The sequence below is a fragment of the Rutilus rutilus genome, assembly GCF_951802725.1.
Source record: "Rutilus rutilus genome assembly, chromosome: 15".
Lineage (NCBI taxonomy): Eukaryota > Metazoa > Chordata > Actinopteri > Cypriniformes > Leuciscidae > Rutilus > Rutilus rutilus.
In genome coordinates this window covers 35,492,028-35,508,223 of record NC_140220.1, presented here as the reverse complement: position 1 = coordinate 35,508,223, position 16,196 = coordinate 35,492,028, and the positions used below count along the sequence as shown (strand labels likewise).

The 16,196-nt window shown below is 41.7% G+C and overlaps 1 protein-coding gene across 2 annotated transcripts; it reads left to right on the top strand.

Moving 5' to 3' along the window:
* Nucleotides 1-1,192: 1,192 nt before the first annotated feature.
* Nucleotides 1,193-15,856, top strand: lats1 (large tumor suppressor kinase 1). Of its 2 annotated transcripts, none has more exons than XM_084432270.1 (8): nt 1,193-1,368; nt 2,740-3,188; nt 4,727-4,877; nt 6,035-7,383; nt 9,594-10,176; nt 11,901-12,083; nt 13,395-13,501; nt 14,134-15,856. In XM_084432270.1, the coding sequence occupies exons 2-8, from the start codon at nt 2,832-2,834 to the stop codon at nt 14,617-14,619; spliced, it is 3,216 nt and encodes a 1,071-aa protein (XP_084288396.1). In that variant the 5' UTR covers nt 1,193-1,368; nt 2,740-2,831; the 3' UTR covers nt 14,620-15,856. The 2 variants fall into 2 exon arrangements, with proteins under 2 accessions (XP_084288396.1, XP_084288397.1); XM_084432271.1 differs by having other exon boundaries at nt 1,247-1,368; nt 2,747-3,188.
* The last annotated feature ends 340 nt before the right edge of the window (nt 15,857-16,196 follow it).

The following is a 16,196-nucleotide window of genomic DNA, read 5'->3' as shown; positions in this document are numbered from 1 at the left end:
ACATAGCAGTACTAATCCAGTCCGAACAGGGCTTATGGAGACCTCTCCTCTCCAGGCAACCTTGAAAGACCTGTGAGATAGGATTCAAACCAGTCAAGTGTAGTTCTTGTGATGCCCAGTGATGAGGTGGACCAAAGGATCTGATGATTCACAGTGTCAAAGGCACCGGATGGATCCAGGAGAAGGAGAACTGATGATTTGGATTCAGCTTTTGCAATCCGCAGGTATTCCCTTTCAGCAGGCCAACACTGTTTTCTTTATGACTGAAGTCCTAAACAATAACCTTGTGAAAATCTTTCACTGACCACTGGGTTCTTTTATTTATATGGGTGCCTTTTCTAAGATTTTTCTAATTTATTTTTATTAGGGCCTTTTATATGAACCTCCTAAAAATCAATAAATCTATAAATCAATAAAAACTCTACTTTAAGGCAGCTTCTTGTGCATTTCATTGGTGCGTGTTTCACTGGAGTTGCCAGGTCATTTAAAATAATGTACCTAAAAGTTGATATTAGTTTGATATTAGTGTTATTTTACGCTTATTTTAGTTATTTTATGAAGTTATGTGAAAACATTTTTCTGCTACTTTATTAAGTGCTACTTTATTAAAAGTGCTAAGTGCTACTTTATTAAAAAATAAAAATCTGTTTTACTATGTTTATGGACAGTTTTGAACTGTTGAATAAGAAATATCCCAAGAATTTGAGAAAAACTTGTCCCACAAATCCCTTTAAAATGTACAATTCATCATCCGGTGGTACAGTTTAACTGCTACTTTTTGTTGGTTACAGTCCTGTTAGTATTTGGGCCTGAGGCTGAAATTTTTTATTGAAATCTCAAAAGAAACAACAAAAATGGAAAATAAAAAATAAAAAAATACAAATAAATCAGTCAGAAATGGCACCGTTTTCTGAGAATGAATGTACTACCATTACAATGAGGAGCCATAGATGAGCTGCTCTGGGACTGGAAACATTATGGACATGAACAATGGCTAGGAGCTCAATTTATTACGTAACAAACTGTGTCCACAAAGGCAGCTGACGCACCTCTTGCGTTCATCATTCATCACTCATCATTCCCACAGAAGGAAGGGTCTGTGGTCTCGTGCAGGTTCCTCTGGGGGCGGGGCTCTGCAGAGAGGGCGGGGCTCTGCAGAGAGGGCGTGTCACAACATCCGGGCTCTTGTAACGCGCATGACAGCCGTTGTAAAACAACTCAAGACGACAGTAAATACCAAAGAGAAGCAGACGGTCCGTCAACAAATACATGTATCTGTCAGACACAGCAGAACGGGTACTCATGAGGATTTCCCAGTGCGCAGAGGTCGATACATGTACAAACATGGTGTTGCGCCCTCAGTAAGCGGTAAGTGAATGTAATTCGCTCTTATTCGGTGTATGATAGCACTATGCTATCGCCTCAGCTTTAGGCCTCAGGTACCTGTTGTACCGATTCATTAATGATTTATCAGCATTAACATGCTCATTATACGGTAGAAATAATGTTTAAGGTTTTTCAATGACATTATGTGGCAATACGTCTACACTCTTGTGAACGTGTGACATACTGTGAGGGGCTAACTGGGTTAGCAGTGTGTGAATCTGTTGGACACTACGACTGTGTTTCAAAGCCTGTGGAGATCCCTACCTAGACAGCATCTGGCCATCGTGTCTGGGAACTGATGCTGTCTATGCTGTATTTAGGTTTCAGACGCATACTTTGTTGAACCTGTTTATCTGTGTGATCATCACAATCACTGTTTCCTATTGGCGTTTTATTTATAGTCTTAAATATTTGTGGTCTGGTGAGCTTTAGATATGTACCACAAAAATAAATGTTGTCATATGATCTTGAACTATCATTTTCACTAGTAAAATCTAAAGATAGAAAGAAACACATGACGATATTAAGCGTTATAAAAAACATCTTTGTAAATTAGGCTTCATTTTCTTGTTTTACTTTTAATGAGGATCACCATGTAGCTGTTACAAGCATTAAAGGGATAGTTTGATCTCATGATTTACTCACCCTCAAGCCATTCTAGGTGTATATGACTATCTTCTTTCAGCCAAACACAATCGGAAAAATATATATATAAGCTGTTTCAAGCTTTATAATGGGAGTGAATGGTACCATTTGTTTTTGAAGCCCCCAAAAAGTGCATCCATCATAAAAGTAATCCATACGACTCTGCAGGGGTTAATAAAGGCCTTCTGAAGCCTTTATAAACTATAATCATTGGCTTACGGTAACGGCCGTACGTGAGTCTAGTTCCAGTGGAAGAGTGACCTCTGACCCGACGCATGACCTCTGAACTGACGCATGACGTATTGATGAACACGGAAGCGCAGAGGATAGAGCAAAACAAAACACCGGTCACGAATTAGAAGTCTAAAACGAGAATTTCTAAAGAGTTTGTTTGAACCACAAGAGCCTAAGCTTACGCTACTCAGAGGTCAGAGGTCACTCTTTCGCCGAAACTAGACTCTCTCGTGGACGGTTGTTACCGGAAGCTAGTGATTACAGTTTATAAAGTTATAAATATGGATATTTTTCTTACACAATCGCATCGTTTTGCTTCAGAAGGCCTTTATTAACCCCTGCAGAGTCGTATGGATTACTTTTATGATGGATGGATGCTAAATTTTTTTACGGTGAACCAACCCTTTAATTATGCAATTGAAATGACATTGATGTTTATAATGCATGCTTACTGATACGCCGACATCTCTCTAGTGTTTAGGTGAAACAAACACTGAAATCTGGACAGTTCCACTCTTCCACCTGGAAGCCTCTTCACCACCTCGGCACTTAACGTATGTTTTTACATGAAGAGGGGCGAGAAACCCGAGGGATACAGACAGATGCGACCCAAGACGTTCCCTGCGAGCAACTACAGTGGCAACAGTCAACAGATGCTGCAGGAGATCCGAGAGAGCCTGAGGAACCTCTCCCGGGCCTCAGATGCTTCCAAGGCCAACGGGAGCGCCGGGAAGGGGCCGCTGGACGATCCCAGACAACAGGGGCGCAGCACCAACCCCAGGAACCCCCACCACCACCGAGCCCTGCAGGAGATCCGCGAATCACTCATGCCCTTTGCTTTTAATGAAACTACCTCCAGTGGACACACCACAGACATCAACAAACACATGTTGCAGGTGCTGCAGGACGCAGGGTTTGATGAGGTAATGCTCCTTGTTGGATTTGGTCGGAGAGTTGAACGTACTGACATGAGAAGTTCGTTTACTCTTCTTTCCCTCATATGCGTCATATCAATCATTTGTGCCAGGAATGTTCTCTCCTGTCACTTTATAATTTCGCTTATTTGAGGAATGACAGTCACGGTATGTTGCCAGACCAGCTCTGGTGGAAGAAGCGAGCTCAACGTGTCATACTCATGCTCACAACAATGTGGGTGTGATGTACATATTTTAGTTTTTTCCAATAAGATGAATTGCTCTGCATTCCTCGTGAAATAGATGGATATGCATACAGATTGAGAAAACAGATTTTGGTCTCTTTCTCTGGTTGTACAGGCAGACAGAAAAGGCTTCAGTATACTTTAATAACGATAATGTACAATGAGAAACCCAGACAAGTCAAGAAGTCAAGTCACCTTTATTTATATAGCGCTTTTTACAATACAGATTGTTTCAAAGCAGCTTTACAGTGATAACAGGATAAAATAATGCAACAAAGTTTGTTTCCAGAAGAAAATAGCGGTCACAGTCCAGCTTAAGTTTAGTGATGGTTCATTTGTGTTGTACAATATATGAAGAGTTCAGATGCAAAAGCCTGAAATTTTCTTCTAGAATGATCATTTTTATAAAGCTTGTATATTTAAGTTAAGTAATTTCACTTAAATGACAATTAATAGGTAATTTGCATTGCCATTTCAGTGAAATTATTGAACTTAAATATATGAGCTTGATAAAAAAGATCATTCTAGAAGAAAATGTCAGGCTTTTGCATCTGAACTCTTCATATATAGCCAGCCACTCTGGAGAAAACCGTGATGTCATCGTCCAGCTCATTCTCATATAATGGTGTCAATGCAGGCAGATCAATAATATTGTTGAATATTTAGCGTCCCCAACTAAGCAAGCCAAAGGCGACAGGGTGATGATCAGGACTGAATGGGATAACGTACAGTCTGCTGCTTCACAATTATTACATGGTTGCGCTTGCCAAACAATTAAAAATACAAGGTCATGAAATAGTGATTTGAGCACAAAATTAGTTTATTATGTGACTAGAATGTGTGCAGTGACGTGAAACTAGCACAGCTCTGTGGGAATGCAGTTGCCTGGGACAGCTTTATATGCCCAGATATCTCACCGCAGAATGCCATGACCAATCACAATTAAGTGCTCTAGAGAGCCATAAAATAATAAAACAATATCATGCAAATAAAATGTTCAGGAGCGATCTGTGTTCGCAGCTTTGATCTGTGAGATCAGAGATAACACCAGTGCAACTTGTTTCCCCTTTTGCCATTTCATGAGTGACATTGATTCTCATTAGTAGTAGTAAAACAATATTTTATTTCAATAGCCTACCTTATTTCCTTAGATAAAAGTCTCAAAGTGTTTATTGGACAACAATAATGAATATGAATACCATGTCTTCAGATGCATTGTGAATGCCAGTTCTTTATAAATGTATATGGTAAGGCTGGATGTCACTCAATGGTCGTCATCATCATCTGTGTGTGTGTGTACAGGAGATGGTGGTTCGTGCGCTGAAGCAGACGAACAGTCGTAGTGTGGAGGCAGCCATCGAGTACATCAGCAGGATGAACTTCCAGGAGCCTGCGAGGGAGCAGATAACAGCCGCCGCCGCGCGTCCTGTGAACACGGGGATAAAGCAAACAGGTACGTAACGCCACTAAGACACACTTCCAGTTTGATATATCAGTCAAAAGTAGATGAACAGTCGATTAACTGTTAAATGAGTGATCTTGATGAGTCCCTGTAGTCGTCCAATTTGACTCATATGCTAATGTAAGATTCAGAAACTTGAACTAAAATGTAGTTTGATCACTATCTTCTCAGTTGTCTAAAAGATTTAAGGCAATTATCAAAGTTTGATTAAAATGTTTAATTTTCCAGTAAAAGATGATAAATTTCTACGTTACATTTAATTACCCGTCAGCAGATTTTGACTCATAAGGCGGAATTTAATTGAATTGTCATTACCCAGACCTAGTAATTCATTTTCATTGTGAATGGTTGATTCAAGGTAATTCACCAAAATTCGCCCATCTGTTGATGAGTGTGCATATCGTGCAGCTCAGATGATCAGTCAGTGTAAAGGCACCTTAATATGCCCAGGTTTTGATTTCTCTCGGGCCCTTATATTAAGGCTGAACGATTAATCGCAATAAAACCGCACGCGATTTGGCACAGGCTGCAATTATTTTATGCGCAGCTTGTCAGTGGAGTGCGGCTGATCGGTAGTAAACGCCAGAGGGCGCTCTCATGCAAACATGATAAATATGCCCCGCCGCAGAAGTACAATAACGGCGCATCATTCCAGGAAATCCCTATCGCTGTAGCTGAATAAACAGAAGATTGAAACGCTTTGATTAAACATGACTTATAAATACACGACTGCCTTATTCTGTGTAAGAAGGCACATTATCTCACAGAAGGAGGAGCTCAGCTGTCGTAATGAAGTGAGTTTGGAGTAAATGCATGTTATTAAATGTTGTCTGTTGTTGGACAAGAGGTTCATAAATGCTTCTCATGTTTTGGAAATATGTTTGACGCGTGTTGCTTTTTCAAATGCACGTTATAAGTGACTCAAACTCAGTGCTTTTCAGCAGCGTTTACAGAGCCGTACATCAATGACAAACTGCGCATAAAAAATAATCGCAGCCTTTGCCCTTTAAGTGCGATTACATGGAAAGTGCGATTAATGGTTCAGCCCTATCTTATATGTAAATAAACAGTCTTGTTAACTGGGCTTCTGAAATTTCTGCACAGGCTCCTGATAGTATTGTTGTAATGTATGGGTGTTTCTTTTCTAGGTCCATCCCAAATTCAACAGACAGTGTTGCGGCGCCAAAGCTGGAAGGGTTCAAAGGAATCACTGGCCCCACAGCGACACAGTGCTCTAATGACCGATGGCATGATTTACCGTCCCAGCAGCCCTGGACCTCAAAGTGACCTCTCACGGCCCGCCACCTTTCCTCAAAACCTTTCTGCTGCAGCCAGCGGCCAACGAGTGAACCCTCGACAGGTGCGTAGCATCACTCCTCCTCCCTCCTCATGGGACTCCAATCCCTCAACCAAGCGGTATTCTGGGAACTTGGATTACCTGGTGCCCCGGATCTCTCCTGTGCCTCAGGGGCCCCGACCCGACAGCTACATAAACCCTCCGTCCCAGAATCAACGAGGGCTCAGTCCAGTGCCTGTGGGTCGGCAGCCCATCATCATGCAAAACTCCGGTGGCAACAAGTTCACCTTCCCCCCATCCTGGCCTCAAAATGGTGCCATGCAAGGGGAATACATGGGCATTAATAACAGGCAGCCGCCGCCTCCTCCATATCCAATGCACCAGTCCAACAGACAGAGTCCCACGGCCCAGCAGATGCAATCCAGCGCGCTTTCCACACCCTCAAACGGAAACAACCTCCCCTCGAGCATGCTGGTGCCCAACCGCAACAGCCACAACCTTGATATGTACAACCTTGGAGGGCTTCCCCAGGTCAGACCTCAGACTTCGCCCAATCAGGACGCTCCTCCATCATGGCCCCACAGCGCGCCGGGCCGCTCCAACTCCTTCACCAGCGGGCGTCAGTGCACCTCTGTGCCCAGCTCTCAGCCCTCCGCCACGACCGTCACCACCATCACACAGGCGCCCGTCCTGCAGCCGGTGAAGAGCATGCGTGTGCAGAAGCCAGAGCTGCACACGGCCGTCGCCCCTACGCACCCGCCTTGGCTTCAGCAGCCGCCCACTGCGTATCAGGAGCCCAGCGCAGAAGTGCCCAGCTACCAGGGCCCACCGCCCCCCTATCCCAAACACCTGCTTCAGCAGCAGCCGCCGCCGCCTCCAGGGTACGACCCCAACCCCACGCCCAAACCCAGCAGCAGAGAGGAGGACGGGGCGGAGCACGACACCGACACGGACAGCAGCAACTGCTCCGGCGAGAAGAGTCCCGAGGCCTCAGAGGAGCGTGAGAAGAAGCTCATCACCACCTCTCCCGTGCCGGTGCGCCGTCTCAAGCGGGACGAGGAGCGCAAAGGGGAAAGCAGAGTTCCCATGTACTCGCCGCAGGCTTTCAAGTTCTTCATGGAGCAGCACGTGGAGAACGTCCTGAAGAACCACCAGCAGAGACACCGAAGGAAGAAGCAGTTGGAGAGCGAGATGCAGCGGGTCAGCATGCCTTTCTTCACCCCCACAATGCTCTCTGCTCCCTTTACTCTACTGTTGACTCTAACTTTCACAGCTTTTTCCCTTCATTATTTCCTGCCTTTTTATTCTCTTTCTCTGTCTGTCTTGTCTTCCGTATCTTTCAGTTTGTGGATCTCCTCTGTAAGCCGCCTTCTCTCGTCTTTTCTTTGTCTGATCAACTGGTTTTCATAGTTTAAAGGTTTCTTCTGGAGTAGGCGTCACTCAGTGTGTGGTAAAGTAAGACCCTGTCAGTTGGACGGCATGAGTGAATGAGTCTTTTCCTTAAATATGTTTTCATGAGCTCTGTTTTAAAGCTCTACTGAGCTGCCTACATCATCACCTAGCATCATAGCCTTTATGTTGAAAAGGCATGAAGCGTAATGGGCATATTTTTTGGCTAAACTTTTCAGCAAAAATGCTAGGTGTCTGTTGCAGAGAATGCAATCCCAGAATTTAATGTTATGGCCTCTGTGAGGTCTAATTAAAAATAGATTTTTGCCTAATATTTATTCACACAAAAGCAACATTCAGTCAAATTAAAAGTTGTTTTTCTTTTGTGATTGCTATTTGTATGACACACAGAGTTGCTTCCTCATTTCAGATGGCCACTTAGGAGGTTTAGTGATGGTTAGGATAGCTAACTCTTTAGACAGTTCACTGGGTTTTAGAACGGAGCTATGATCTTAAGGGTTTCCTGCATTTCTGATTTAAGCTCACATCTACTCCCACATGAGATCCATCCAGTGTTTTCATTGTTCTGCGCTGATTGAGGGGTACGGGGTGGAGTTGGGTGAGGGATTGGGTAGAATGAAAGACGTATATCTAAATCTGCATGTTTCATAACCCTCCTCACACTGTGCATTTTTAATTTGCTGCTCATTATTTTTTTCAATTGAACTATTGTTTTGTGTTCCAGTGTAGGGTTATGATCTAGCATTTCAGTAGAATACCAATTTTCATACCAACACAGATTCACAACACAACAAATACCAACACAGCATTATTTAAATGTTCAACAGGGTTGATTTATAACATGTCTATGAGGCTTTTTTTGTAATCAACATTAATATTTTCAGGTCAAAATTTACATGAATGTATAATGGAAAGTGTTTTTCGGTAGAGGTGCACCGAAATTTCACCAGTTGAAAATCTGACCCCAAAATATGAATGGAAATCAAAATGGATTGAATAACAGAAAACAAGGTTCAAGAGCATGCAGTTATAGTTGATGAGATGCATGTGATCTGATAAAAAAGCATGCAGGGATAATCCAGGTGGATTTCATTTGAAATTCAAGTGACATTGCAAATTCAGGTTACATTTGCATGTCCTAGCCTAGTTGTGCAGTGTATGACTAAAATAGGGGTGTAATGATACTATGCCTACTGTATTTAAATGTATAGTTCGTCTAAATGTTTTTAATTCTGTCATGTTTTCACCATCATGTCACTTCAAACCAATAAGATTTTCGTTTAACTTCCAAACACAATTGTTTTTATGATATCTGAGAAATGTATGTCCCTCCATTTAAAGTCTGTTCCTCTAAAACTTAAAAGATCCAATAAATGTCCTAAAGGTGTCGCAAGAATAATCAATCGAGTGGTTTAATCCAAATCCAAGTCTTCCGAAGAGACACGGTGGCTTTGATATGATGAACAGATTTACAACGACACGCAAACTGTAGTAAACAAGCGCGGCTTGTCTGTGTAAGAGATCCAACAAATGCCTGCATTGAAAGCGCGAGTGCAAGTTTACAGAGTTTCAGTGACATTACTACATTAAACTACTAGCCTATAATGAATATAATGCAATGGGGGTAATATTTGTGGGTCCTGATAATAATAAAATATGTTTTTAATAATAATAATGAAAACTCTTTATTTTGGCTCAAAATATCGCGATCGTATCGTGAGTTCAGTACCGTGACATGAGTGTATCAGTACACCCCTACTTCAGTAGTTAATAATAGTTTAGATCACTGTAGGACACCCTGTGCATTGCATGCTTTGCTGTTTCTCAGTGCTGGACGCTGCCTGCCAATGTTGTGAATATTGTGTAATATATTGTCTGAAATGATTTCAGAAGTTTAGCTAATCTGTGTCTTTGTGTGTTGTGTGAGCAAGTTTGCCTGTGTTTATGTACGTGTGTGTTTTGTGAGGGCTGTTGTAACCGCGTGTGTGTTGTGTGTTCAGGTGGGGCTTTCGGGCGACGCACAGGAACAGATGCGCATGATGCTGTCCCAGAAGGAATCCAACTACATCCGCCTCAAGCGTGCCAAAATGGACAAATCCATGTTTGATAAGATCAAGACTCTGGGAATTGGGGCGTTTGGAGAAGTGTGTTTGGCTCGGAAAGTGGACACGGGAGCGCTGTACGCCATGAAGACCCTCCGTAAAAAAGACGTCCTGTTGAGAAACCAGGTGGCCCATGTGAAAGCTGAGCGGGACATTCTCGCTGAAGCAGATAATGAGTGGGTCGTCCGCTTGTACTACTCCTTCCAGGATAAAGATAACTTGTATTTTGTCATGGACTACATCCCTGGCGGGGACATGATGAGTCTTTTGATCAGAATGGGCATTTTCCAAGAGGACTTGGCTCAGTTTTACATCGCAGAGCTCACCTGTGCTGTGGAAAGCGTCCACAAAATGGGTTTTATCCATCGAGACATCAAACCCGACAACATCCTGATTGATCGTGATGGACACATCAAACTGACTGACTTTGGCCTGTGCACTGGCTTCCGGTGGACTCACGACTCCAAATACTACCAAAGCGGTGAGCCCAACAACTCAGAGATCAAAACTTATTTTTGATGACTTGACCCCATGATTTTGTGCCCTTATAACTATTTTTATGCCAAAAGTTACTTTGAAGTTTACATCGGTGGTTTAGGCTACTGTTGTAGGTAATGTCGCCTTACCAGTAATTTAATGCACATGGGGTGGTGTGGCGCAATGGATAAGACACATGCCTTTGGTGTGAGAGACCCGGGTTCGAATCCACTGTGAGACACCAATGTGTCCCTGAGCAAGACACTTAACCCCTAGTTGCTCCAGAGGCATGCGACCTCTGACATATATAGCAATTGTAAGTCGCTTTGGATAAAAGCGTCAGCTAAATGAATAAATGTAAATGTAATGCTTTATGCTTTAAGACTTTTGGATTAGAATGTTCAAGTGGTTTTTGGACAATGTTATATATATTTTTTTTTACTTGTGTACTTACATTATCCCAAATGTTTCCAAGAATGTTTAAATCCAGAGAAATAAGCAATTTTAACCAGGACACGAACCATGTCTGAGCGTCGCCTACCAATGACATCATACCCGCATTACCCTCGGTTTCCGGTTTTTAGTTGAAACCATGGAAACACCAGACGCTTTAATATATTTTGTGTTTTATTAGACAAGGGAACAACTGTTTGGATACATTTATAGACAGAAAACTAATTGTTATAAGGCTCAACACTGTTGGTCTTATTGTTTAAATCTCATTTTCTTGATTTACCGCGAGTACCATGTTTTAACCTAATATTGATCTAGCTCACTACAGTGTGCAACATGTGTCTCGTATAGTAGCGAACGCACAGAGTAGCATTATATCAACTTTCAACACACTCAAATGTATCTAAACCGTTACCCCACATATATGACCGGAAGAAGCGGAAGAGGTCGTCTGTGGCACTCCACTGCTCTCATCAAGCTACGCCTTTGTTTTTAAAGCAACACTAAGGGACATTTTTTACCTTAAAATAATGTTTCCAAAATCGTATCAGTGGTTCATCAAGTCGTAACAGGGTGAACGGCACTTCTGGATCCGCTTTGCAGCCCTATATCTGCTATAACCGCACCATGTAAGTTTGCCTAACCGGGTCGCGTTTCTGTAGTTCGAATGAGACATAAGAAAACTACAAATTTGACTTGCTTTACGTCAAGCGTTACAATAGTCATTATTTAGTTTTCCTTCGTTTCTGATGTCGCAATACATCATACTTTCATGAAATCATGCAACATACTCTACCTTGTCTGTGGACATCGTTCATTCCAAAGCCGGTGCTGGATAAACAGCGAGTGTGTGTGTGCGACGAAACTATTTACGACAGCGGTAATGGACAATTCTGCTTCCAACCTGTAGGGGGACCACAGAGGAAAAGTTCCTTTGTGTTGCTTTAATAAGCATCCTCTAGCAGTGAAAAATTACATAGTGTGCCTTTTAATGTAATGACGTTTACAAAAATATTACAATAGCAAATGATGAAAGATTTGCAAAAGAAGTGTCACCAGTGCTTCAGCCTCCAAAAGCCTCCTGAACAGTGGGTTTCAGTGGGAAGTAGTCGTCTACAAACCACTGCAAAATCACATTCAGGTCTGACTGACATTCTGATACAGAACACCCACTTTTTACCATCACATCAATGTGACTCTGTCAGTATTTATGGACCCTATCTGTATTGTTCACTATTGAATAATGAATGATGTTGAACTTGGTATGTCTGTCAGGTGATCATGTGCGGCAGGACAGCATGGACTTCAGTAAGGAGTGGGAAGATCCTGCCAGCTGCCGCTGTGGTGACCGACTGAAGCCGCTGGAGCGCAGAGCCGCCCGACAGCATCAGCGCTGCTTGGCTCACTCGCTGGTGGGCACGCCCAATTACATCGCCCCCGAGGTCCTGCTGCGCACAGGTGTGTACGCCACCACATGTCAGCGTGTAAAAAAAGATCCATTTCTTGATTTTGATGGATCCTTATTTTGAAGAACCAAAATTGATTCTTAGATCCCAAGAATTGATCTTTCAGTCTGTGCTTCGTTACGTCCCTCCCATCTAATAAATCACAATAAGCTTTGTTACTTGTACTGAAATGAAACCGTCTCATCTTTAAAATTCTGTCAATTTTATTCTGAAATTCAAACAATAAATACCATTTTGGCTCCCTTTAATGTGGCAGATCATATATATCATCTCTTCTGCTTTACTACTAGTTACAGCATGAAATTAACATGAATGAACATCAGAAGGTATGTTGAAAGATACAGTACAACTTACTGAAATGCGTGTTTCAACCGCAGATAGACGTCAATAAAACAGCTTGTAAACAATGTCACATTATGTTAAATTTACCTCAGAAAAGCCATTCAACGTCCAAAAACTCCTTAGTCAGCATTTTGATAAATATATGCACTATATTGCATATTAATTGTATTTCTACTTAACCTGTTCTTCAGTATTATAATAATAATAATAATAGTGTGTGGGAATATGTCTGTCATGTTTTTATGACAAACCTCTTTTTAAATGTAAATGTTTTGAGTAGAAATATAAGAGTAGAAATTCCCTGTATAGTTAACAATGTTTTTGGCCATGTACTGTACCTGACAGGCCTCAATTAATCAATACTGAATCGAATTGCATCGCAAGCTTGTGAATCTAAATCGAATCGAATCGTGAAACGTGTGTCAGTGTCCAGCCCTAGTGTGTACAAACACCTACTCCTGATTTAGGAATAATAATGTACCTTGTGTATTGAGCACTTTTTATACAGTGACAAAGAGTGCTTGATATGGGTGTGCTATATTGGCAAAAAACGATCTCGATATTTTCTGGCATTTTGTCGGTAACGGTAATTAGGTGATGTTTTGCAGAGTGTGCTACTGTGCTAATACCTTGACGGGTTTAGGACTGCCGACTAACAAAGCATTGGATATTCTTTATATACTAGAGTTGTCACAAAGTACCGACTTCGTTACCAAGTCGGTACTGAAATTGTAAAATTGTGGCGCTGTTGAGCAAAGTCATAAACGCCTCTGATTGGCCATTGTGTTCATGCACTCATCGGATATGTCTGTGATTGGCTACAATGATCAGCGCACGGTAGTGTTTGAAAGTATTTTGAAACCTCATAACTTTCCACTGCTGTAAACTTGAGATTTCATTACCCTTTAAATTGATGAAAATGAATTGATTGTTTCGTTTTATACATTTCTTTAAATCCTAGGTTACACGCAGCTCTGTGATTGGTGGAGTGTGGGTGTTATCCTCTATGAGATGTTAGTCGGTCAGCCTCCTTTTCTGGCAACAACTCCTCTCGAGACCCAGATGAAGGTGAGAATATATTTTGCTCTATAATTTTGTAATGCACATATGCGGCATTAATTAGAAGATTTCACATTTAAATCAACAAGATCTTCACCAAAACTTGATGCACATCAGGCTCTTGATGGAAGTAGCATCACAACATTAATGTCCATCAAGAGGTGCATCAATCTTTGGTGAAGATCTTGTGTTGTCAATGCAAGAGTCCAGCTCTCTGTAAAGTCTCCTCCAGAACATCCTGAAGACTTTCACTGAGTTTAAGATCTGGACTCAGAGGAGCATCAACTCATGTGTGAAAATGACTCTTCATCTTCAAGCTCCTCACAACCATTCTTTCACAATCTGAGCCGGATGAATCTTGACATTGTCATCCTGGAATATGATCATGGTGTGTTTCATACACGGTTGTTTAAGAAATGAAAAGCTACACACTCCATCAATTAGTGTTAGAAGAACTGATGTCAAACATATAACATGAAACATCATAATCACTGCAATAATGATCCAGTCATACACTCTTCAGCACTTACCCATTTAAATCCAAACAGTGACTCAGTGTATGCGGTCTATGTTTGCCCATGAACACATAGTTGATTCGTATAATGATCAGGTGATTGAGTGTGTGTGTGTGTCCGCCTCAGGTGATAAACTGGCAGACATCGCTCCACATCCCGCCGCAGGCCAAGCTGAGTCCCGAGGGCACGGCCCTGATCCTGAAGCTCTGCCGCGGCCCGGACGACCGGCTCGGGAAGAACGGAGCCGATGAGATTAAAGCCCAGCCTTTCTTCAAGAGCATCGACTTCTCCACGGATCTGCGGCAGCAACACCACGCGCCTTACATCCCTAAAATTACACACTGCACCGACACCTCCAACTTTGACCCCGTGGACCCTGACAAACTCTGGAGCGACGACGCCGACAGCAACCACAACGACACGCTCAACCGCTGGTTCAAGAACGGCAAGCACCCGGAGCACGCCTTCTACGAGTTCACCTTCCGCCGCTTCTTCGACGACAACGGCCACCCGTACAGCTGCCCCAAGCCCATCGAGTGCGAGGAGTACGAGGTGGAGGAGGACGAGCCCGTCGACCCGTCCGAGCAGAGCCGGGACCTGGTGTATGTTTAGTGTGTGTGTGTGTGTGGGTGGGTGAATCTCACTAAACCGGTCACAGAAATCAAAAGAAATTATATTTTGCATGAACATAAATGCACACAGGACCATTCATATTTAAAACCTCAATTTCTCATTACTGTAATGCAAACAAATAGGTATTATTTAAATTGTAAAGTAATTAGACATCATGGTTGTGTTTTTTTTCTTTTCTTTTTTTCTCACTGCTTTTATGTGCTGATTTAAAAAAGAAAAATGAATGACTTTGCATTATAGTAATTTTTTTATGTAATCAAAAGTAAATCATTTGGACACACAACAGGAATTTTGGAGGAAATGTGTTTAATTCTCATGAAAATGCCAACAATTTTAATAGATCTTAAAATAAGCTTGATTTTCTTTATGCAAAATATAATTTCGTTTGATTTGTGAGGGCATATTTTCATGAGATGGACCCGCGTAGGATGTGTGTGTGTGGTGTTTTTCTATGTTTGTGTGTATGTGATCTTCCATCTAGCTACGGCGGTGACTGGTGGAGTCTGCCTTGACACTTTGTGCTGTATTTATTATTTTGTGTTCAGGATGCACTTGTCTGGTGCCTTTTAAACAGCTGAGAATCTAATGATGCAGTGGAGCTCTGTATTTTTTACTCCTCTTTAATTTATTTAAAGACTTTTTTTAATGGTAGTTGAAATGAGTGTTTTCTTCCTCAAATGATGTCTTTATTTATGATCGTGTGGATTTGTTTCTCATTCTGAGTGGCACAGGGACTATGACTTTATGCTTTCTTTCACCAAAACTATAAGGGAGATATCATCCTGTACTCTGGTTAAAATTTAGCTGACCGTTCATTATACAAGTTTCCAAGGAAAAAAAAAAACACTGTAAATTGTTGCTCTGTGTATTATTTTTTTATTTATACACAAAATTTGTATATATAAGTTATGCGGTGTAAATTTGTACTTCCGCTTTTCTTAGTCCCAAAGGATATGATGTCAAAACATATTTTATGGTAAATATGACTCCAGATCCTGAGCAAAACACATTTGAAAACACACTACTCTGGTTTCTCTCCTTGTTATGAAGAGATCTTGCTGTGTCACTACCAAAGGCTTCAGTTTTTCTGCAAGAATGGTCGCTTAACATCATTTTATTGTTGTCTTTTTTCTGAACTCTTTCCTGTGCATCTCTGAATGTAATAAGGAACTCCTTTTCTTTGATTAAACTGGTGGTCTTATTCCCAGGAAAAGCATTTGTAGCTACTTTGAGTGTAAATTTGTCTTGAATGGGAGAAAGGTATGGGATGGTGATAAGTAAAAGCTCTTAAAGCACAAACCACATACATGTCCATGTCTAGTGCATATCATTATTTTTAAAGGAATACTCCACTTTTTTTGGAAATAGGCTCATTTTACAACTCCCCCAGAGTTAAACAGTTGAGTTTTACCGTTTTCGAATCCATTCAGTCGATCTCCGGGTCTGGCGGTACCACTTTTAGCATAGCTTAGCATAGATCATTGAATCGGACAGGACCATTAGCATCTCTCTCAAAAAAATGACCAAAGAGTTTCGATATTTTTCCTATTTAAAAC